This window comes from Anabrus simplex, chromosome 1 (genome assembly GCF_040414725.1).
Source record: "Anabrus simplex isolate iqAnaSimp1 chromosome 1, ASM4041472v1, whole genome shotgun sequence".
Classification (NCBI taxonomy): Eukaryota; Metazoa; Arthropoda; class Insecta; order Orthoptera; family Tettigoniidae; genus Anabrus; species Anabrus simplex.
Genome location: NC_090265.1, coordinates 1,549,584,429 through 1,549,610,582, shown reverse-complemented (window position 1 = coordinate 1,549,610,582; position 26,154 = coordinate 1,549,584,429). Strand labels below are relative to the sequence as shown.

Sequence of the window (26,154 nt, the reverse complement as noted above, 5' to 3'; positions counted from 1 at the left end):
AAATATTTCCATTCTGTTGTGATGATCTGTATATTTTGAGATTTGCAAAATGTGATCTTTAAAACGAGCTTTTTAATACTGAACAGATATAATTTACATGTTCAGTTATTATGTGGATTCTAGCAGATAAAATACTACAGAAATGTGGTTCTTATATTTTAGGCCAAGATATCCAGCCTGCACGTGACCTGAGTCGTTTTGTGAGGTGGCCAAAATATATTCGTATCCAACGTCAGAAGGCAGTGCTACAGCGGAGACTGAAGGTGCCTCCTCCTATAAACCAATTTACCCAAACACTGGATAAACAGACAGGTATTATAGTGTTTCTATTTGAAAATGGGTATCAGCCTTGACAATAACACAGAACACCATTGGTGGAAAGATGGTTATTATAACAGAGCATTGTTCAAAAATATATTTTGGCATATTTCTCTAACTACTGTTTTCAAGCTCACGCTCGCTCTAGTTCATACATATTTTCTGTCTGTTGATATACAGTAGAAGTCCGCTGTATCGAGTACGGCACATAATGAGAACCCTGCTATAACGGCAATTTTTGTCTGTCCCTTCAAAATTCAGATTTTAAATTGTGTATTATCCTTTGGTTACAGCGGGAGCCCTATCACCGACACATCCGTTTTAGCGAGCGATGTTTTGCGTTACCATTGTTTATGCACGCCAGTCATTGTTGCATTTGATCAGTCACCAGCGGCATCGCTTCCTCACCATGTCCCACAGAGAGTTCTCCTGTCAACATTTGAAGGCGATGTTGGAGTCGATTAGTAATACCCATCGACTGCTGTTCTTTAAAGAAAATTTGAAATGAAAAGAGAATAACACATTTTCGTAATGAATGTGTAAATATTACCATTTAGACTTTCACGGCCCGTGTAACTATTCATTGAGGTATATTTTGGGCTTATGCCGTGTCATTACTTGTAAATTCGAAACACGTGTGTTCACAATTAATTACAAGGCATAAGCCCAAAATATACCTCAATGAATAAATGTGCAAATAAATTGGCCAATAGCAATATTGTTAATTATTTAAAAATAAAGGCTGAAGTAAACAATCTCTTACTTTTAATGTTATATACTGAAATTAAGTAAGAATATGATACACCTCAAGATAATGGCAGAGTACATCACTGATTTCAGAGGATAGTTTATATTTTTCTCGCGTAGTTAAACTTCAGAAAGGCTCCTCCCATTTAAATTTTAGTGAGGAAGTTGTTATTTCTGTACATAAGTTTGAAATTGTGTGTTCATGGTGCATATACAGTTAGGTTAGGTGATGCCGTTTGAAGAAGAAAACTGACATGTTTGCCACAGAGGTCTCTGGGGTGATACCGTATTTCTCCAAATCCAAGATGACAATTTTGTTCTCAGCATCTCACGTGAAAAAGGCTCGTCTTCCATTCGCAGCCTAACAGTAATGAACACCACTGGCAACTACGTTACCACGTTGAGACTCCCCCCGCATGCACACACAAAACTCGTTGACAAACGACAGTCTTTATTATACATCGCTAGCTGCGGCGACCGATTGTACAGTGCCTGTGTGTAACGCCACTGGATCTCGGGAAATTCTCTTCGCCTCTACACAATCTTTCCTCAAATATGCTGAATGGCATCAAATAAGGCGAGCCTTCGAATTCTAAGAAAGGCCATAGCTACTCAGTAGCAGAGTTATAACGTGTCTACTGTACCTGATGCTTAGTAAAATGTTTTATAGATAGCAGGAATATTTTCGTGATGGATCGCCGTACTGTAAAGATATGTGCAACAGGTTTTGCCGGCAAATTTTCAACGGGTTCTGGTCGATATTTTGATCCCAATTTTAAGTTAATGGTTATTAAACACTCGGAACTGTGGAATAATCATGCAGCCGCAAGGAAATACGATAAAGGCCTAACTAAAGCCAATATTTGGCGTCAGCGTGAAGACAAAGTTAGCTTTAAAATCCGTACTATACAAAAAACGCGTCCGGTGGTCCGCAACATGGACGCTTTAAATAAGTCTTAGATGAAATTGTGAGGTTTGTGCACCAAAAACGCAAGGGCGGAATTGCCATACCTCGGCGCAATAAACTTGTTCGTTGACCTTCAACGTCCGCGATTGGGCTTATACATCGCTAGCCGCTGAAGTTTGCCGAAGCTGGCAAGTGAGACGTACATGTAGCGGCAGCCAGTTATATCTGACGCTGAGTGAAAGTAACAGTTTTATAGTAAGGAAGAATATTTTCTTGATGGATCGTCGTGTTGTAGAGACTTGTGGAATGGGTATTGCCGGCATATTTTCAACAGGTTCTCTTCGATATTATGGTGCCAATTTAAAGTTAATGGTTATTAAACATGCTGAAATAAAGAATAATTGTGCGCCACAAAATAACTATAATTAGCCATTGTTCGGCATCTAAAAATAGTGTAAAATGCGTAATGTATAAGAAAGGCATTCACATGAGTTTACAACGCACTTTGTAAGACTGATTCATACCTGCCAAGAATCTGGTTTTTCCGTAAAATGCACGGATTTTGTGTGTGTTTTACGGTTGTACGAATGAACAAAGTTGTTCGGATTTTGAATATCCGCGCTTGGTTTCGCTTTCTGCGGTCAAATCGGATTTGTTTGACTTTCGATAGTAGCTGGTAATACAAGATGCAGTGTTTGAAATTCTGCTGGTAAATGTATAATCACATTATCGATTATCACCGTGCTTTTGTCATCTGTTCTACCTCAACTGCTACTTCATTCAATGAGATGTTCTCAGACAAACAGTAAGCTGCGATTTTGAAGAACAGAAATCCGTGAAAATTCTAATGTTTAATTCGGCAAACAGACATCCCCCGAACCGTTGGAATTAACCAAGGAAAGTTAAAATACTCGACCCAATCGGGACTCCTTGAACCAAAGGCCAACACATGCTAAGCATTTAGCTCCTACTATACATACTGGTATCAAAATATTGTGACCATGATATAGGTCTACGAGATGAAAATAAAAACTGAGTTTTACGCAGTTTCATCACATTGCTTTACACATTTTGTAATAATTGAAAACCTTTAAGTTCAGTTCTCTTACTGCAAATTAAAGATGTACGTGGATATTACGGCGATAACCTGTATTTAGGAAAAGATTCCGTTGACCCTTTGCGAACGATAGGTTATATACCCAACACGGCGCAGCTCACCCAGCTCAGCTCAGACGACGTCACCGAGGTTATAAATTCAACACGGTGTGTCTCAAACGATGTCACAGCAGCTTGTGCGAAGCTGCCAACTTAGGAACTTGTTACAAGACTAGGCTATGAGAAAAGATTATTGGTCTGGCTTGGTTAGGTCAGACTTTTCAAGACTATTGGGCAGAGGGCAACAAAGCGGTCAACAGGCCTCTAACATCCCACACACTCCACAAGGTACGACACGATTAATCACCCTGCGACTAATTAAAATGTATCTGGCACACTGCGCGATTTCCTCTTTTTTCAAGTTGGCAGGCTTAGCCAGCCTATACCAACACAGAAAATGGTGACTAATTTGAGTTTTACTCTTAAGTTTTAATTCTTGTAAATAAGAAAACTTCTAGGGGTCGGTTAGTGGGTCGAGGAGAAGCGTTGGCACCAGGAAGCTCGTGAGGTTGTGCGTGAATGACCTGCGCACAGCACTCCAGCCTACAGGATGCTTCTTCTAGACTAACTCCAAATCGCACGTACATTCTCGCGTAACAGGTTACTGCTGTTATATGCTGAGAGTATTGAGTTGTCCCTCTAAATTCAAAAAACTTTTGCATATATTTTTCTAACGTATGATTGATCAATGCAGGAAAATTGTGACTGAGGACAAATAATTTTTCGACGATCGATGTGATAAAACGATAGTTCCGAGAAACTATAGATGCGGGGAAATTTAACGTCGGTTTATGTGGAACATTTTTGGGACCGAATAAATTCAATGATGAATACAGGAAAACGACAGTTCCAGGAACGATGCATCGCGGTTCTATTGTATTTTACTTGTATTAGTATTGTTTATAATTCTTCCCCCCCCTCGGCGTCCCTTTTCATTATGTCTCGACTGTTACGCATGTGTGTGGTGTTAAAGTTTCCGCTTAAGGCTCTTCTCGATTTCTCTTTTTGAAAGTTGGCAGGTATGCTGATTTAAATTTTTTGAAGGAAAAAGTGGGGGTCATCTTGGATTCGGAGAAATAGGGTACTGTAATTTTTTGAGAATGAAATTAAACGTACACTTTCACGTAGTATCAGATTTCGAACAATAAAAAACAAGTAAGCTGTAGTGTGGATGTTATCCGCGAAAATGCAAGTTTTGAACAAACCAATTGCAGTTTCATACTGATTTTAATGTGTATGGTGGTTTTGCCAACTTTTACAAGAAAAATCGGATATAACAATCTGTTATAGTGAGTAAATTTTTTGATGTTATGAATCATTGCTATAACGGACTTCTACTGTATATATTATTACTGTATTCTGAATGAAAGGTCTCAATTGCACGAGTTATCTTTTATCTGTTCTTTCCTTACTTTTGCCAACATTTTTTCTTCAGTAAACAGTGATGTTTAAAAAGATTCTTAGCTTGGATTCATTGTGCAAAGTTATCAATATGATCTGTAACAGACGATGGTCAGGGCACCAGAATAAAAAATATATTGCGCAGTAGTCTTGTATGGAATAGTGTGATGACCAATAACAAAAAATGTAGAGTACCAGTTACGTGTTACTTCGTGGAGTTGCGTATGTTGCAATGGTCATCTCGTGCCTTGACTCCATTCTGAATGCTGTCATCCGATGGAAAATTGGCATTGTCCCAACTAAGAAAATGCAAGAGAACACAATTCTCCAATTCTCTGGAGTGGTACATTGATAATGGTATGGCCATGTCTGGTGTGCTTCACCGAATTCCATGGTTAATGGTGCTTGCCATTAGGTGTTAATCAAAGACATAATCAGACAGGCAGATCCACACAACAATGGTAAGACACTGTTATGCTTATGTAAAGCTTCTGCAGTTAAAATCACACACATTTCATCAAGCAAAATGCCATTCTAGGGTCCAAAAAGCAGACACCGTACTGAGTGGTACGATGTCTGCTCTATCTGGTAGCTAAAAGTGTACACTTCATACAGTTCATTGTTCAGACATTTGTTTTAAACATGGTTTCACAGAAAATGAATTTTTAACAAACACAAACTCCTCACATCTTTAATTTGAAGTTTTGCATCAAGTGACTAACCGTCATTTATGAGTCTGAATTACACACATTTCATGAAGTATACTGTTATGTAGATTGTTCTTGAACATTATAGTGCAATTCTAACATTTAAAACCTTCAATTTAGTCCAAATTTCAGGCATTTGTGAAAGAGGTCTTTAGACGAACATGGTCAGTGTAACACATGCACATTATAGAAACCTTTTATTTAAATAAGGCAATAACATACGTTAAAAAGTACTATATTCTATACTGCACTGAAATTTTTAAAGTCTAATTGAGTCACTAAATGACAGTTTTGTTGGTTAGTCAAATGATGCAAAACAAAAAACGAAAGAACCCGAAATACAGCATGAGATGACCCTGCACCATTATTTCTCCTTACTGCAATACATTTTAAATGTCTACATTAACAAGACAAGTCGGTGTTCTTCATTTTCATATATAATACTTTACATTTCCTGGAGAAACAATAATTGATATGAAGGATTTTGCATTTGAGCAAGTATCTCGATCTATTTTTGGTGCTTGGTCAAAAGATGCATAACACCATCCTATTTTTAGTGTTACAAAGAAGAACCATTGCTCCAGTTACTACTACTCCTGTGGAGAGAGGGGTTGTAATAGGGTTGAGAGCTGTATACGTGCTCAAACTGACACAAGAGATTATTTGAGGAGATATGCAAACATGAGCATGTGCACAATTAAAAGAAAGAATTGAGAGACAGTATGAAACGTTTCTTACAGAATAAGCAAAATTTAAATTCACCATACCATGTAAGCACACCTGAACACATCCCATCATAACAGCCTGTTGAAATGCATGGTTCAGAGCAAACACAAACTTCTCCACGTACAGGTTTCTTGTGAAGAACTGCCAGACCAAATGGCCAATACTGACTGCTGATTTGAGTTGCATTATTTCCAGTGTACTGAAGGCCAGACATTCCTGCGCTCAGTAGCTGTTAAGTTTGACTTCCAGGCTAATATTAATAATTATTATATCACTGTGGTAAGGTGGTAAAATGGATGAAGAATATGGTCTTGTGGAGACTTGGCAAACGAGGGTACCAAGAAAAGGAAGAACAATGCACCGGCCATGCAGTTGGCGGGGTGGGGGCACAGCTGTGAGCGCTTGCATTCAGGAGATAGAGGGTTTGAACCCCACTGTCGGTAGCCCTGAAGATGGTTTTTTGTGGTTTCCCATCTTCACACCAGGCAAAAACTGGGGCTGTAGCTTAATTAGGCTACAGCTGCTACTCCTAGCCCTTTCCTATCTCATCGTTGCCATGTCATGTATGACCTTGAAAACATTTTCTTAACCAAGAAATAGAGGGAGTCCCAAGTTTTAAGAGGTGTGCAACTAAGAGGCTACAGAGGTGGCTACAAGTACTGTGGAACTTCGTAGGGCATTCCTTATTAACATGTTTTCCTGCTTAGCACATCATAAAATGAAAGTTCTAATTCTCATAGTATAAAATCCAATATGTCTTCTTTATTGCGTCACGAATTTTAGCTATTACCGCTTAGTATGATCACATTTTTCCTAACCCTGAAACTGTTATTTGTCATCCCTTCTGAAAGAAACTTTATTTCCAACTCCGGTAGGCACATTTACCACAGTTGCATGGTTATAGAAAAAAGACCTGAAATTCGTGAACTTCAGGATAAGTTGCACCTTTGGGGAGCAAGCAGTTTGCCTCAGGAATGTTCAGTTTTGATTGCCGGTTATCAGCGAGGTTACACAGTGAGCCTATTTGTGCTTGTATTTTGCATTCCATTCAGAAGTTCAAAATGTATTTTTTGTTGAGTGGTACAGTGAAGTGTAGCGAATATTTTTCGCCTGATACTGTAGCATATATCTGGATTAGGAACATAACCGCATGAAATTGATTTGTGATAGCATAGTTATGGATACGATAAAGGTCGTGTAATTCCTTGCTGATTAAGACAAAATAAGATTCTGTCGGAAAGTGGACTGGCGCCCACATCTTAAAGCGCACAGAGTTTATTAAAAATGGCAGCCTAAGTCATTCCTCCCAGTCGCACATGGGCATGTGCAACCTCCAATACACTGTCTAAAGAGTTTGACCAGAAAATGTTTAATAACCCTCTGCTCTGAAATAAAAGGCTTTTACTAACATTTCTTTTAGAGTGATCTGCAGTAATACTTTGATATTTTTATTGGCCGCTGTGCATAATGTTTTCAGTGTTAATTATATGTATTTACATTTAAAAGTATATTGTGAGTGCAGGACTACTTTTGATTTTCTGTTGGTATCATCTTCAGCTGCTAAATGTATCATGAACATAAATATATCGCATATCTTGAGTTCTTTCAAGATTCACTTTCATGCCTCCTCATAATAGTTGCAGCGATTTACACAGAGCATTGTTTAATCAAAATTCACATGCACCGATCTGTGTCTAATAATCACAATAGCACTTGTCACCATTTGGTTAGAAAACTGTACAGGATCTGCCATGTCAGTCAGATATACATAAATTGGTCAAATGTTAGATCGGAGTCTGTGATACAATATGGATTCAGTTCAGTGACGCTGTTACTTTCAGTAAAACAGAACTGAACTTGTCCTATTTTAAGAACAGATGTACTCTGGTATAGAAGTTCTTGTCTATAGTGAACCCTTGAACTTACCATTCCATCGTTGGTCGGCCACGGCTGCTACAGTAGAACAATATAGAACTCTTAAATAATGGGTTGTTGCGGGAATAAATTCGGTCACGATCTTAACCAAACGATGGGGTTCAGAAGAGAGCCTAACTACTTGAAATGAGGAGCAAATAAATATGTGCTTACTAACTTTTATTAAAATCGAAATGACACGACATTATTATTTTAATATAAATCCTTGAAATAAAAAAATTATAAATTATTTATTATTGAATGTTTCAAACGCAGTCACATTGCATGGCGTTGATTTCTCACAATATCGAAGAGTTGCTTTGGAGAAATTAGTACATTAGTGGACAGCGAAACTGAAAAATTGAAAAAGGAAAGACCTGAAAACCGGGCACCTATTACTCCAAACGAGAACTGAGAATTAATCCACACGATCCGTGGAAAATCTGACTTTCAACAAGTAGAATGCCTGATTTCCTCTCAATTAAGGTTATCCACCAGTCGAATACCCTTTACGGATACGTAACACCCGCCGAACCAAATTGACTATCAGTTGCTTTGGATAGGTTGCGAAATATTATGGGAAAGCATGGTGTTCACTAAGAGTTAACAGCATCATTCACAATTGAAATAAAATTCCACCATGTATTTGTCATTCATGACACCCTTAAGTGATATTATAATCCCGATGCTAAATGTGCATCACCCAAACAGCTGTTCGGAAGGAACCAACAACATGATCCGCGAGGATCTTACGTTACGTTGTTCTAAAGGAACAAAACTGCGAAATGCAGCAAACACTTATTCATCACGCATTTAGGAGAAATGCCAAACACTGAAGTTAATTAAAAAGTGGTAAATCACTTGAAAAGTATTATTATCAAACCGATTTTCAGGTTAGAAATGGTTTTGTTACGCTTAATAAATTTACCAGTCCACATCGAAAAATACTACAACTTTAAGGAATTCTTTCCTTTGAAAAACAATGACTACCATTACAGATCCATCTACTTATTGTTTGTCCCAACACACTACCTATAAAGTGATTACTTAATCGAATTCAACTACGAATAAAATGAAAGTACGACAAAGATTGAAAATAAAACAGAGATGGCAACTATTACGATTCAATCGTAATAATTACGAATTACCCATCACAATTACGCCTTTACGAATCGCACACCTCAAATTACGATTTTTTGTTGATTTTCAAATCTAAATGTATGAGGTGTTCAAAAGTACAGACAAGGAATGCCTTTACAGCTTTAATTCTCAGAATATTATTTTCGGATTTCTCGGTAATCATTTATACCCCTTTCCATCCCTCATTTGAGAATATATCGAGTTTTCTCCCGCCGAACTCGGTGTGTGCTTACATTACCGGAGAAATCTGCACCTGTGAAGCGGTATATCTTGCGGAGCTGTTGTCTTTGTTCGTCACATGACCAGACTTCCTTGAAATATGCGAGTTGTTTTGCCTTTGTTTTGGCGACGAAGTGGTGAGAAACTCCGTTTCATTGTGGATACTACGTGCGTGACTGTTGAAATATTTATTGCGATTTTGGTTGCCAAATTTACATATATTGCTCTTGTAGGATATATGCTAATCGTGTGTTACAAAATGCAAAAGGTTTGAAATAATGAAGCAATTTATTGTGCAGGAAAATAGGTGTGGTGACGTTACCGTGATTAGTGATGCTAGTAATAAACCAAAAGTAGTTCAAAAATTTAGGGAGGAATACTCGAAAGAATAGCCCTGTTTATTGTGTTCCTCAAAATCTCATTCACGCGTGTTTTTGTAGTGTGTGTAGCTGCGAATTTTCAGTTGTGTATGGTGACGAAGAACAAGACTGAGTTCTGTGCTAATATGAACACCGGGTTATGTAGCGCATACTGTACCTATCTACGAAATGTCACTGTAATATTTGCCCTAAATGGAACATAATTGTTTTTACATAAATAAACTCGAAAATATGCGGTAAAATAAGAAATAGTACGAAATGATTTACTTGAAGAGAATGATATGGATACATACTTTACTACCTTACAACTATTTTTTTTCTGCTACGTCGCAGCGCTTCCGTATGTGTCTTTTTGTCTAACACTTTGTCTTTGCTCACTGAAGTTGTTTGTATAAATTAGGTACGTTTTCTTCATGTTGCTCATTCGTTTTGTGCCCTAACTCATTCATAAATGATATATTTATTGGTCCAGGGATCGTGCTATTTTCCTTTCAACAAAAAAGTAATATATTTATTTTGCTGTTTGAACTGCCCGCGCTAGTCATATGGACAAAGATAATGAGAATTCACAGACATAGCACTCCCATTCGTCATTGCTAGCCCTGGACCTCAAGAAAGAAACAAATGACGGCACGAGAAGCGGAATAGAACATAAGTGAGTCCTGTCTAAAGCCCGTAAGAACGTATACATATTTCTCTAGTAACGACGGTATTGCTTAATTTACAGCAGATTTTTCACTTCATTTTCACTTCATGATTATGTTCCATTTGGGACAAATATTACAGTGCCATTTCGTAGATAGGTATGCGCTACATAACCCGAACTGTTAAGTGCTCTGTTGGTGCAGAGGAAGCACACGATATCAAACGGAATAGCATGTCACCAGTGTACGTTTACCAAACAGCAACTACAAGCTGCTAAGGGCAGCAAATACAGTACTCAACAAAAGAAATGATCCTTCAATCTATCTCAGATATGTACTGCAGATCACCTGTTACTTTAGCGGGTAAGAATCATTCACTCTTTATATGTCAGTCTTTGAATATCTAGTTGAATTGTATGTTATTCATTAATTTTTCAATGATATGTACGTTAGTAAGATCTCGAAGAAAGAAAATTCTACGGCCGCCTCGCCCGTCACCCCCCCCCCCCCTCGTGCCCGAACGGCTACATTACGAATTGCCTTTCTTGAAAGTTGGCATCTCTGATAAAATGATATTACTGGCTGACGAATCGAAACCGCATTCGCAACTCAAGTCTCACACTAATACAGTTGAGTGTCAATATGCACGCTATCAAAATGAAACGGACGTCAGAACGACAAAACAATTAAGTCCGTAAAATAAAATAACATATCGAAGTCATTAAAACTCAACATGCATGGAGAATTACAGTGAAATATTTAATCTCCATCAGGTCGATATCCAATATTTGGGCAACCCTCATTCGCCGATAGCGGCCCCGTTATCTGACGGAACGCCTTCCAGCTGTTGGAGCTACGCACTAGTTGGCCTCATTATTATCGATCTAACCCTCTTCATATTTTACTGTAGATGCTACATTCGCCCAGGTCACTTCGCAAAAACAAAAGAAACATCTAATCTGAGACTTGAGTATGTACAGCTGACATCCCAGACCTATCGTCGGGCTCACTTAAAATCTGTACATCCTAACACTAATCTCTATGTACACGATACCTTCCAAATTCTATCGTCGGGCGTGAACTAGGACGTCTCATCATCAGTAACTCCAAGGATAACATGTGACGTCCTAAATCTATGGTCGGGCGTAAAAATGGGTCGTACTACGCATCCTCTAGCATATCAGGCGAACTAACAATTTCAAACCAACTCTTGACATTTCAATACACATGGAACCACGTCTCTTACTATTAAAAAAAAGTCGGAAAATGCAGTAAGTCTCCATCTCGTTGCAATACGTGAACTCGAAAATAAATATACGTGACGAACAATTCTCCAACTCAAACACAATCTCAGCCTGTGCAATGAAGTTTTTAGGGAAGCAATGATAATTCCCAACACACGTCTACCATTTAGTGGATGTATTCAAAATAATAATCACTAACGCATTAGAAACGATGAAATCGCATACCGTCAATTCCAAATATTTATATCAATGACATATCCAGTGAAACGAAATTCAATACAACACCAACCATGTATTCTAAATGCTCTTTTATCCTTGAGGTCACATTATCTTAATATTCATACGGGCTTTACGTAACTAGTCACTTGACTTTTACTACCAAGATTTTTAACCTTTACTAGAGTCGTTTTCACTTGGGATCTTACTAGAAATCTACGGTGCCTCACACAGTAGTCGTCTCAAATTTCAGATTGGTAGCGGAATACTCTACAGCCTGTCACAATACAGCCTGTTTCCCAAATACTTCCTCAGCAAACATAGTCTGTCTCAAACTCATTCTCCTCGCCTTATCCCAGAGGTATCACTTAAAATCCAGGCTTCCTTTCACCTTCAATATTCCTATCCCTCTCATCTCCACATATATAAATTCTTCGCTCTCAATCCATTTTTCTTATATTTCCAAGACCCTTTTCATATTTCAATCCTCTAGTGAAAACAACAACCATTATAAAATACACCTCTTTATTTTACTATTACTACGACTTTCGGACCTCGAGAATCCAAGAACACACCGCGATTTTTCGTATCATTGATATACACGATGTCCCAAAATTTTACTTCCCATGAATAAATATAACTCTATCGAATTTCACTGAAATTTTCTAAATGCCTGTGATCCTTGTAAAATATACTGGTTAAATGCACTTTTAACATAGAAAAGTTCCTTTATCCCGCACTAGATATTATTATTATTGTTATTATCGACAAACATTTCTGAATTCAACTGATATTTGAAATTAAGACATTCGCCACGACTATTTTACCATTATAGCTTTCCTAATTTTCCTCACTTTGGACAATATCTCATAGAACATTAACACCAGATTTAAACGTTGCATTTTACAGTTTCTTGACGTGAAATTTACAAACTAATATTTTCACATGCTGACCAAAATTATAACGCTTTTCGCCTGATAATTGCAAATATCAACCTGACAATCATCTTGAAAAATTTGTTGGGACAGAGCAATAAAATCTAACTACAACATAATACAAATATAGACACCTGCAAAATGGAGTCATCCTCAGTATTCTGGCTACATTGTCGCCAGATGACCTCGTGCCTTTAGCCGTACATTGGTACAAATAACATCATCTCCAACATATCACTCTTACAAACACTGCCTTTTTCACACGATATTAAATTACAACACAAATCACGCCCTTTCCTCGTTATAATTTGTACCCTGAACCTCCCTCGTTCTGCAGTCAACTGCGACTGTCTGCTTTCTTCCCAGAGTTGTCTCTCTCTGTCACCCACAGCACACCAGGTGTTCAACAGATAACGAAATCAGAACTACTCTGACTAGCTTCCCAACTCTCTTACCACTTTCAAACGCACATGAGGTGATACAATAAAATTTGCTGTGTACCTTAACAGATGCCTATACTTTCACAGTTTGTCAGCAAAAGTTCAGAAATTTTCTGTCACCTTCCCTTTCTAACCGAATATGTGGACCTCAGCCACGAACATGTACTAAGTTGTTTGTAGATCAATCTGGTACAATTTTCTGCTGACGGCGGGCGTAAGCTACCGCCGCTTCAAAAACCAGATCGACACTGATAAAATATGCAGTGGGGGGGTTCCTTTTAGTCTTATGAGGGACACTACACACACTACTAAGCTTGATTGCGTAATCTGCTAATTTCGCGTCCAATAGACCGATTTTTATGAGACTTGTCCCAGAATTCCGGACAGGTTTGTAATAATTTTAGATGTTAATCTCAATTTTACCACACTCGCAACAGGTGAAATAAATTATTTCTGCCCGGGCGTTTCGCGGGTTTTCTTCATCCATTGACCTTGGCACGTGGAGCTAGTCCACTGATCTGACGCTGACTTGTACTTAAGCTTAACTGCATTTATATTTACCCTGGGGGTTCTGTCTTCACGTAGGGTTTCAGAATAATTTAGATTATTTATTTCTTTATTTACTGTATTGCCAAAATCCCTCGTTACGCAGAATTCCTGAATTTAAAGAATTATCGGGCACTCGAAGTCCGCCGAGGTGTCACGGTATTTCACGAGCTTGCCGCGGGTGAGATCGTTCCCACGCGACATCGAAACTTTAGGAGCGCAACATGGCTGCCCTCAAAAATAAAAGTAGCTTGTTGATTTGAAATAAATATTGAGAAAAATAAATATTTTTCTCATCGTAGAATTATGGGTTCAATAGAACCTCCCTTAAATAAGTTGGTATAATTTAACTTATTGTGAGCTGTTGATATTTGATGGCGTAATATGGGATATCCTTTACATCCCGAGGTGGTTGCTTGTTACCCTGTTGAATTAAGACCCGCGGGGGTGCGTGGCTCAGTCAGTTGCGACGCTGGCATTCTGACCCGAACTTGGCAGTTTCGATCCTGGCTCAGTCCGGTGGTATTTGAAGGTGCTCAAATATGTCAGCCTCGTGTCTAGATTTACTGGCACGTGAAAGAACTCCTGTGGGATTAAATTCTGTCACGTAGGAGTCTCTGAAAACCTTGCAAATAGTGGGGCGTAAAGCCAATAACATTACGAATCAAGAACTTTTGTCACTTACCATACACAATGAAATAGGCTTCAACGGATATTTTAGTACTTAATATTAGCAAGGCTAAATGTACAAACCTCTTCTTAAAATATAATTCTAACATTGTGCATCTAAGAATTCAGAGATATTATAAAATGTATTTTCTATTAAACAGTCATTCAAATTCCTTTTAAAATTGCTGTAAGAATTGAACCATGCAGAATGTGGTAATTTATTAAATCTTAAACTGATTTTATGTGAGTAGTTTTGACAGCCTTGGAATTGGGATGTCAGTGTCTGCTTTGTCCAGAGTATCATGAAGGTGAATGTTTTCCCTAGTACTGAATTTATCCTGATTTTACAACAGCCTATTGGATGAAAACCAATGCCTTGCAGTTGCAAGAGCTTCCTGGGACATCTAATGCAAACGTAAGATGCTCTGGTGTTTTGTAATTGAAGTTCTATCGTCCGCATAAGATATAAGAGCATGAGCTGAGACATTGTGCATAGAGTTTGCTATTTTTAGCATTTGCGATAAGTGTGAAATACGTCGAAACTTTGTCGGTGTATGTGCCTTCATCTTATATGACCCATACGAGTGGTTTTTAGCGATTTTGAATTCGCGATAAAATGCGAAATTTGTTCAGAGTGCGAAATTATGCAATTTATGCGAAATAGATGTGAAACTCTGTTTTATACAAAATGAAAGTATATCTTTTGAAAAACGATGCATTTTTCTAAAAAATAAGATGTATGTTGTTGTTTATTTCAGGAGAAAGAATTATTACGGCGCCCATTGCGATAGTAAGGCGGTAACATACTTTGATGGACACTTTCATTCTGGTGCATGGAACATTTATAAGTTAATTATCACTGTTAGCAGGTCAGAGAGATTTATTCTGTTTTTGCAGCCTACCCGATTGATGTCAGATGATACCTGAAGCTATTTTCTCTGTGTACATAGTAACTCTGAGCTGAAGTACGGAAAATAAAAAGCACCTCTGTTTCCCGCTCGTTGTAAACAATCGTGGTGGCATCCAAGCGCGGCATGGACGAGGTTATTCGTAACTGGCTTGAAAATAGTGATGTTGAAAGTAGAAATGATTCTCTGGAGAGTTAAAATACTTCTTCAAATGACAGTGATGAAAGTGATTCTGATTTCAGTTCTGAGATGATAGTGCCAATTGAAACTACGTGACAAAACCAGAATACAAGAGCGGATGAAAAGCCTAGTAAAAAATTATACTTGGAATTATGATCTTGTCGACAATAAGCCTGTTTCTGTAACATGCAAACCACTTCCTGAAATTCACTCTATAGTGAGGAGGGGGTTGGGAAATAGCGAATCCGAAAGAAATGGACGTAGGGATTGAATTTCTAACCTCACAGCTCTGGGATCACGTTACTAAGGAAGCCAATGCCTATGCTTCTATATTTCTTGCTAATTTATCTGCTTCCCTTGAAACCACTAATACTTAACGAACAAAAACATTAGTTTCCTTTTACTATTGATGAGCTAAAAGCTCACTTTGCTCTGTGTATTTATGTATGTGATCAGTCAAATTTATGTTAAAGAGATGAAAAAATACATAAATGGTATGTAAGGGAATATTTCCTGTCACAAGTAATGGTGGGCCAAAGTGTTAAATCATTCAATATGTGGAATATCTTTCACTGGCCAAAGAGCACTGCAAAGAACAATCAAACAGCAAGTACACTTTCAAGCACACACGTTCATTCTTTTTGTGTTGGCCCTTGATCATAGTCGGTTATTCTTGACGTTTGTGTTGAGCAGTAGTTACTATTTTAAAGTACGGTAGCGATTTATTTTATTGTGTGGTAGCCATGGGTAGAAGCGAAGTGACGATCAAACAGCATGCCGAGAGTCAAATCGGGACATTTTTATGTAAGCGATATGCAATCAAAGACTTGAGGAAAAAAAACGTTTTGCAGTCTTTCCTTTGCCTTGGCAGCACTGCTGTGCATTTGGGCCTCCACGAACAGTGTCGATGTAGAATTTTTTAGCAAGTACAAGATAAATAGTAACAGATAGGCAGTATTGAATGAAGGACACCGTTTAAACAATTATCATGTTGTACTTCATTCATCATTGAAATTCCTGTTTCTTGTAGGTGTGTTGTACTGTGATAAATACGTTCAGAATAGTATTTTTCACTTTGAAATTGTGTTTGTAAATTTGTAAATAGGCATATTCGTGTGTGTGCGTTAATACTTCTTGCAGTCCTATGTTGATGTTTCTTATTTTCTATAGTGAATTCAAAGGTTGTGGGCTCGAATCACACTGGTGTCCGGTTGGCTATTTTTGTTCTGTACTTAACATCTCTTCAACACGTACTAATTGTACATAACACGACCTAATAGGTTGAAAGTCTGTTTCGATTAGCAAATTATGCCTATTTTTAACCAATTTGCTACAAAACGCTAAATTTTAGAAATTCAGATGCTACAAGATGCTAAATTTGAAATTCAAAACTCTAAATTTCTTATTTTTAAATGCTGTAAACACGAACTCTAATTGTGCAGTAAATCATGGATGGCCAGAATGAATAAAAACAGACCAAGGACAGAGCCCTGTGGCACACCAGTTGTAACTTTCTTAAAAGTGGAATCCCTATTTTTAATAGACACAAACTGGTATCTGTTATTTAAGTATGACTTAATTGTGTGCAATGAGGAATACTCTACACCATACATCTCCAGCTTTGCAAGTAAAATTTCATGATTAATACACTCAAAAGCTTTCTTTGCTGGCGGGACCTAGTATTTACAGTGCACTACGTCTTCTCTGGTATGGGCGAGAGCAATCTTGTTACTTTCATTGATCTGTCTCAGCTTTATCCTTGGCTTTGACAAAATGAAAGTGACTGAGGTATGAGTGATGCTAGTAATGCCATTCCTTCTGCAGCCAGTCCCTGCTATGAATGGTGTGAAAATATTGCTCATAGGGTCGGTTGGTGCATGCATTTCAGTGGGCTTGGCTGACGGATATGTAATAGCAACTTCTGGCTCGGTGAGGAAAGCAACGGGGAAACTACCTCACTCATTTCCCTAGTACGCCTCTTCAGTGATGCCTAGGCCATCTATGACAGCTGATAGCGGAGCTGTTGAGGATCCAACCAGCCTTCGGGCTGACGACTAAACATACATACACTTTGATCACAATAGCAAAGAGGTGGCTTGCTAGTTTTCAAAAGCTGTACTATCTGATTAACACTTTAGTAGTTGGTACAACCATTGCATACCAACAGGTCCAGCACCCTTCATCATTTCCACTGATTTCATCCATCCCCGTTGCTTTTCCCATCTTCAGCATTGTTATATCATCCTGTGTTGTTGAGTCCTCACACTGTATTGCTTCTGTCTCCCCTGTACACTTGTTCACATTCAATAGCTTAATAAAATAATACTTCCATCTTCTCTTCTGGTCCTTTTTCACTAGCTTTTTGATAACTCTTTCTGTCCTCTTACTTCTGGGTCCATACAGCATGCTTTTGCTGACTTTTACTTCCATTTTTTGTGTAAATTCTCCCCAACTCTTCTTCTACCACGTTCTTAATGTACAACTATGTTAGCAGGGTACTGACCCCAGTTTGAAAGACAGAATTGTTGAGGAATAAGACTGGACTAAGACAGGGGAGTGTGCTGTCACCTCTTTTGTTTATTATGGCCAGGAGCAAAATTATAAAAGAAACAAAGGAAGCCTATGTAGATAAAGTAGAACCTCGATAATTCGAAATCGGTTAATTCAAAATCTCTCCTAATTCGAAGCAGCTCTCGTTCCCGGAAACATGAGGTACGGTTTTCCATGTTACTTAAATAATTCGTAATTCGAAGAACAATGTCATTCCTGTTACCGAAATGCAGACTTTTAATTCGAAACTGCCTTTATATTTTGAAAAAAAAAAAAAGTGTTTTACAGAGTAATTCAAATACTAAATTTCTCCGCGTCATGTAAGAACACTTCTTCTGAAGCGTGAAGGGGTAACTTTGTGACTTTCACCTACTTCGGCGTGTCTACAGTGTGCTTCACATCTGGTATGTTCTAGTGGAATCGTAATAATTTTGTATTTGGCGTTTTAAGGACCCCACAATATCACGTAGGCCTAGCAGGCAGTGTGCGGAGAGGTAGAATCTGAAAACATTGGTGATACCGACAGTAGGCGAAATAGCGTGGCTTATAGCCCATAATCAATTCGTACGCACCAAACAATTTTGTCAAAGCCGATGAAACTGCATTGTTTGTTTGTTTTATTTTTTGAAATGGTGAGGCCAAACAAACTTATGGTTTAAAAGGAGAGGATTGCCAGCCGGGAAATCTACCGTAAGTTACTATGTTGCTATACAGTAGACACGGAAACGAGTGACTTCCTTTCCCTGTCATAGGAAAGTTCGATAAGCCGCAATGTTTCAAGGGCATAGAGTACTTTTCGTCCAAGCACAAGGCATCTAAAATGCATTCAGTACAGTAATCCAATGAATAAAGCACTTTCACAGGGGAGCCAGTATAGATTTCTCCTCGTCTTTCAATCATGTTTTCTCTTTTGATTTCATTGCGTGAGGTTATGTTTGGCGATGACTTCCAAGTGCATTATTTAAATACTGTAAATGCACCTTGTTGGATACATTTTGGAAATAGTTTTTTCCATGGTAGTTCAGAGCTTTAAACTGTGAATCAAGGTTAATTGCATGCAGTAGCGGGTCTTAGAATATAGTATTGTGACGCCACAAGAGTTGGCATTTCCGAAGTACGTGTTGGCGGTTAATTCAAAATCACGTAATTCGAAGTCCAATTTTTGCATCCCAACGACTTCGAATTAACGAGGTTTTACTGTACTGCTATTTGCAGATGATGTGATCTGGGGAAAGAACAGCAAACAAGTGCAACAACTAAATGTACTGAACGAAAAAATTGAAGTATGGCAGGTTATCATAAGGTAATAAGTATAAAAGCTGTCCATTTCCCTGAGAAATTTCTCTCCTATCTTCGCGTACACTTCCGCTTTATTCATTTTATTGTGGTACTCTACAGAGCTCCCTGAGTAAAGGAGAGATGTGCTTAATACTGCAGCAGTTAATACACACGCAACATCCCCCGGCCAAGAAGCCATTTTTGTTGTTTACATTTCTACATATCGCAGCATGCCTTGGGATTTAGTGCGCACTGTTAATACTCGAATTGCAATGGTCAATTCTGTCAGTCTTTGATCGACAGGACATGAATTGAGTTTCAACACACAACTCTTTATAATACAGTCGAACCCCCCTTCTGCAGACACCGTCGGTTCCGAGGAAAAATGTCCGTTACGCGAGGTGTCCACTAAAACATGTTAGTAAAAATAATCGAACATTTTAACAGCAAAGAACATCCACCTTAAATATAAGCATACATATCTTTTATATTATTCTAAGTCATTTCAGTGTTGGTAATTCATAGTTATTAACTGCGATATTCTCGTAAACGGAATAAAGTCTGTTAAATGATTCCATAGTGTTCTCCGTACTCGCGGTCCAGCGTGACACACAAATTCTTTATCTGTTTAAGCATATTTAGTCCCTGCTTCATTGACAGAATTTCTTGTTCTTCCGCCTCGCCGTTGTCATTTTTCGTTCCTGATTCGGGCTCTGTAAAACAAGTTTTATTCAAACTGGTCCTTTTGTACGACTAATGAAGGCTGCTATGGAAAGCTACAAATATGTATGAAGTGCAGTGAATTAAAAGAATTAAAGCTGTCTGTCACAAGAAGGAAATGAATGAGGAGTTGAGGTACAAACATGGACCTTCGAAACATGGAACACACAATTACTGTATAACTTGATAACACAGAAAGCTTACCGTAAAGTGCGTCCTGGAGTAGGGATTGCCAGTCGCCCTCGAGATCGTCACAGAAAGGAATGTTCTCTTCGGCTTCAATATCATATGTCAATCCAGCTGTCGTTGCTTAAGTCTGAAGTTCATCATATTCATTTCAACTCTACCTCTGCTTGTTCTTCAACTGTAGAATTAGTGATGCCGCATTTTACAAAGCATTTCCTGATTATGGTTTCGCTGACTGCATCCCGGGCTGCCTTTGTCCACGAAACTGCATCGCCAACATTGATCATCTTCAAAATAAAAAACTGAGTCTGCTTCATCCATGTGTGCCACTAACGACCGTAAAACCTTCATATGATAGTCTAATTTGAATGATTGAATGATTGAATGATTCCTTGATCCAATGGCTGAAGATAAGTGCTATTGGGTGGAAGGAACAAGAGTTTTAGATTTGAAAGCCGTATTTCTAGATGACGTGTAGCATTATCTAGCAATAAGATCACGTTACAGTTTCTGGCCGTCATCTTTGAATCCAAAGCTAGGAGCCAATTCTTGAATTGTTGACTTCATCCATGCCTTTTTATTCGCATGCCATTTGACACCAAGACAATTTAAGTCCATTAACTTACGGTACTGTTAGGCTGCGAATGCAAGACAACCCTTGATTTTTCACTTACCGATTATTATTAGAGGATTTTCCTTTTAACAGAGTGCGTTACAACAAAACATGGTGGTGATTCTTTTGACATTTTCCCATCCTTGCAACTTTCATTCGGCAAAGTTAGTGACTTCCTCGGGATCCCCCTATAGAACAGACCAGTTTCATCAACATTCAAAATGTTTCAGTTCGTAACTATTCAAAATGTCTGGTAACCTATCAATCCACTACTTCAGTCGGACACATCACCATCTTCTCCACAGACTGTTTTGAAGCATACGTTGTGACGTTTTCTAAAACAATCTAACCAACCATTGCTAGGTACAAAATTCTCAACTTTCAGATTATTTGTGGTTTCTCAAGCTTTTTCTTGTAACATTGGTCCACTCATGCACAGTTTCTTCACTCGAGCACACTTGAACCACTCATACTGCAACGTTCACTTGTGAAAAAACTAACTCTCGCTTTCTTTTTACTCCTCGATTCCTGTTTTCTTCCCACTCCTTTAAAATTTCAGTTCTATTCTTCACAATAGTGTTGGAGATTTCCTGCAATTGAATTTTTTGGCAAGCTTTCTCACTGAAAGTCCCTTGTCACTCTCTATAATCACATTTCTTCTTGCCTCGAGATCTAAACACGTTTGTCCCTTGTTACTCATGCTTAACAGACAACTGAAATGATACAGTATATCTGTCTCACTAATTAGTGCCTGTACTGTCTTTTCCTTCTCAAGTTGACTACCTGAGCTCAACCTTATAGCGACAATCCGAGTTATGAAGAGAATGATGCAAGAAGGGAAGAAAATCCCCCAGGTAACTTGGGAGTCAAGTCTCTGGCAGCATTTCTGGGCAATTAGAATTCTCGGAATAGGCCTATACACCAGTAGGTAGAACTCCATTCCGATGTACCTTCTCTCCCCTTGCACTCGAAATAGTACAAACATTCAAAAGGGATAAAAAAGTGTCCGCTTAAGTGGATGGGACAAATGGTGATGTCCGCTGTTCGGAGTTTGAGGTGTCCGCTTAAATGAAGCCAATTAAACACTTGTCTTATGTAAAATAAAATCTGTTCCGAGGAAAATTGTCCATATAGGGAGGTGTCCGTTAGGGCAGGTTCGACTGTACAAAATAAAACAAATCAGCATAATTCAAACAAGGGACCAGTTACCAAAACTTAACTATTATAAATGTTTCACCATGCAAAATGAAAGTTAAAACTATTCTATTTGCATTTAAAGTTTCCATTCAGAACACTAAATTTGAATACACTAGTTACCTTAGAGGCATCAGGAGGGAGTCCAAAGTCGCTTGCTTCAGTCTTGTGCTGACAATGGTGTTCCTTATCACAAAATTCTCCACTCGCTAGATAGCCATTAAATAGTCTAGTTCGATGTCTCATTTATTGCATAAAATGTTTTTAAAACATCTAAAGCACTCATGACTGCAGACTGTGCATTTGTGATGTCCCCGTCCTCACTCGTCGGATTCATCACGAGTTAGTAGGCTTAACGAGTTTAGAATTTCACTTTCATTCAGATCCCTGCACACAGGCACACCTTTGTCAGCTTTTACGTAATCGTCAAATTGATGGGTGACTTCCACCTGAGAAGAGACACGATTCCAGCTATCTGGCACTTCGAGATGAGGAAATTCCTCCTCTATTTTGTTCTCAGTTTCACTTCATCAGAAGCCAGTGTGTCCGACACATGCAGAAATTGCAGCGGTAGATACAGTTTCCCACAACAGTGTGATACCTCGGCTAGCTTCCAATACATTCCATTTCAAGCCTACACATTGAGTTGACCCGTATGCTACGAAAGTGGTGTTTGAGTTTAAATATGCTCTGATCAAGTGGTTGTAGCACACTGGTACAATTTGGTAGTAGGAATATCAATTCAGTATTCAGTTGCTCAACATTTGGATGAACGGGGCAATGGTCTATAAAAAGAACGACTTCTGTTCTTCGATCCCAATCTCGAATCAAATGCTTGAAGCCACTGCTTTAAAAAGCACCTGTCATCCATGATTTCGTGTTCGCTTCATACGTGCACGGAATGTTACGCACGCCTATAAATTCCTATGTTAAAAAAAAAAAAGCCTATAAATGCTCGCTGGTTGGCTGACTTGCTGATAATAAACGGTTTCAGTTCATCACTACCATCCATGTTGCAACACAAAAGAACAGTTAATCATTCTTTTCTGTGTTTCCCACCTTAGCATGGGTCGCCCTTCACCTCAAGAGTCCTTTGCGGTAAAAAATTATAGAAAAGTGCAGATTCATCAGCGTTGTAGACACTTTTGGGCTCGTACCTTTTAAGAATTTCACGGAGAATTGGAAGCCAGACATGGACGGCTTTTTCATCTACACTTCCTGATTCGCCTTTTGTGTGAAGTGAAATGCCACGCCTGGCTGTAAAGCGGTTTAACCATCCATTGCTGCACTGGAAATCTGATATACTTAAGTCTGAGGGCCAAGTCTTGTGCCGTAGATTTTAACACGAGCCCTGAAATAGGAACTCCTGCAGCTCGTTTCTGGGTGAACCACTCAAAAAGGCAGCTTCAAGGTCAGCATGGTCCGCACCACGCAGATTCTAACTCCTGCTTGAAATGCTACCTTTTAAAACAGCGTCTTTGATTTTTTCCTTATTTTTAAGGATAGTAAATAGTCGAAGATGTTAAATTAAACCGCCTGCCTATTTCACTTTTGCTCACACTGCTTTTTTCACAACCCTGCACTTTTTCATATTTTGTAGCCAAATCTGATGATTTCGTGGGAGGTTTTATAATCTGTGTAAAACGGTCACACTAATGTACAAATGTTTACCGTTCTTTAGTTCACGGAGTATCGAGAGTTGCGCGGATAAAAATAATCAGTAGTGTATTGCTAGCTACTTACGCTGAAGAGCATAACTATAACGAAAAATAATCTGCGACATCTGAAGGAACTGTCGCTTCGTGTGAATGATTGATACGAACGAGAGTATAAGGGTGCCAACAAAATCCTTTTGCAAGAGATCTGCTGCTGCAATGTTTGTCGATCTTTTCATGGAAGGTTTAATAATCTAATTGTGTAAAACTATCATAGTAATATACAAATATTTACCGTACTTTAGTTTGTGGAACATTGAGAGTTACGCGGAAAATATAATAGTCTTTCTGCTAGCTTTTTATGCTGAAATGTAGAAATAGCGATAACAGAAAATAAAACACGTTAAAATCTGCCGTTATAACGGATGATTCTATGAAATGGTTCTCGTTGGAACCGAAAGCTATTGTACAGTTTAAAATATGAATTTTTTAGGGTTATAAAAATATCTGTCGTTAAAACGGGGTTCTTGTTATTATATCCCATATTCGCTGTAACGGACTTCTACTGTACGTTTTCATGAAACATACTGTAAGTTAGTGGGATGCCGTTTGGGGAAGAAAACTGTAATGTTTGCCACAGAAGCCTCTGGAGTGATACTGTATTTCTCCGAACAAAACACGACTTTTTTTTTTCCTTCAGAATCTCATGCGAAAAATAAAGGGTTGTCTTGCATTCGCTGCGGCCTAACAGTACCGTAAGTTAATGGATACCACTAGCAACTATTGTGGTAACCACACACACAAAAAAAAAGTCTTAAAATGCGTACTGTACTACAAAGGCATTCATATGATTTTACAAAGAATTTAGAGGAAAAAGTGGGGTTCCTCTCTGATTCGGAGAAACAGTAGTGTAATTTTTTCAGAATGAAATTACACACACTTTCACATAGCATCGGTTTTCGAAAACTAACAAACAAGTTAGCCGTAGTGTGAATATTCATGGAAACGCAAGTTTTAAATAAACTGATTGCTGTTTCGTACTGATTTTAATGTGTATGGGCTTTTTCAACTTTTATACAAAAATTCGATATAACGACAATCCGCCATAGCGAGTAAATTGTTCTCGCTATAACAGACTTCTACTGTAGTTGCTAAGTTGATTGTACAAAAGTGATTCATTATTTTAGAGAGTATTGGAACAGTTGAGACTGCACAATAGTTTTGAGGAAAATATTTTCCCCCACTTTATAATACTGGAATAACTTTAGAAATTTTAAGTAAATCTGGAAAAACACTTGTTAACAGTAAAGGCCAGAGGTTCAGAAATCAAATGTATTATTCTTTTGATGATTTAATTAGATAACCAATAACAATCCATACTCTTAGAGTTTAATTTTTGAGCTAATTTTATTTCGTCGCGTGTGATTTCAACCCAATGGAAAATGTTTTGGCAGGGGGGTTGATTATGAAGAGACACTCGCAGATGTACCTGTTTCCTTAATTTGATCTTGGATTTCTCTTGCAGAGTTTAAGAAATAATTATTCAGTTCTTCAGGATCGAGGAATATGTCCTGAGTGCGAATAGGGATGTACTATAACATTCTGTGCTGCCTTGCATTTGTTGGGTGCATGCTCAATATCTTTTTCACAAGCTAAAATTTGGCATGGATTAGTTTTTTTAATGTAACTTTCTACAGTAAAGATTAACTTCATACATACCATTCTGCTCAGTTCCTCCTTGAAAAGTTTTTGTAGATTCTATACAACAAAATCATTCTTTCTCTGTTTTAAGTGAAGATTAGGAACTTCTTAAACATGCATGTGTATTCTTTGCTTGTTGAATGTTTTTATACTACAATTAGTAACAGGTGTATTTCTCTGAGTGTGTGTATGTAGTTAAGGGTAGGAAGTGTGACAAAAACGAACTTCACGGACATAAGAATTGTGTAACTTAGTTTAGGTAATTAAATATAAATTTCCTTTAGGAGCTGTGATGTATGGGTTTCAGCGACGCAACTCTTCAAGATACTAGAAAAGTACCGGCCTGAGTCAGCTGCTGCCAAGAAAGCTCGCTTGAAGGCCCGAGCAGAAGGCAAAGTGGCTAAGAAGGAAGATGCACCTACGCGGAAGCCTAATGTTCTCCGCCAGGGCACCAACACTGTCACAAAGTTGGTGGAACAAAAGAAAGCACAACTTGTGGTTATATCCCACGATGTAGATCCTATAGAGGTAATTATTCAAGTAGTGATTTTGTATTTAACCTAGTTTAATGGTGAGGCATCCAGCAGTCAGTGTTTGAACTATATTTTGCCGATTGATTCTCATCAGCAATCCCTTACATCAGAGCCCTAATACATGAGGTAAGATTTTGAACTTGTTGAATCTTCTGCAATGGGATATACAGTAAGACTTGCTCTGAATTGGACAAGTTTCCGGGTTGAACAAAATTATACAAAAAGATTCACAAATTACTTACCCCTGATCCGTTAGTCTAGTTTTGAAGCAAATCCCACTAACACTATATCTTGATGTACGGTAGGTTTTTTTATTACTTTTGCGTAG

General features: G+C 38.3%; 1 protein-coding gene and 1 non-coding gene across 2 annotated transcripts in view; both read left to right on the top strand.

The window, feature by feature from the left end:
- The window catches only part of RpL7A (ribosomal protein L7A), a 77,906-nt gene that overhangs the window by 23,019 nt on the left and 28,733 nt on the right, over nt 1-26,154 (top strand). Inside the window, exons 3-4 of the mRNA XM_067138090.2 lie at nt 163-312; nt 25,601-25,821. Coding sequence (XP_066994191.1) covers nt 163-312; nt 25,601-25,821 — 371 coding nt within the window. The remainder of the gene's footprint in view (nt 1-162; nt 313-25,600; nt 25,822-26,154) is intronic.
- Nucleotides 14-87, top strand: LOC136859341 (small nucleolar RNA SNORD36). The gene has a single exon (XR_010858977.1). It is a non-coding gene; the product is annotated as a small nucleolar RNA SNORD36 (small nucleolar RNA).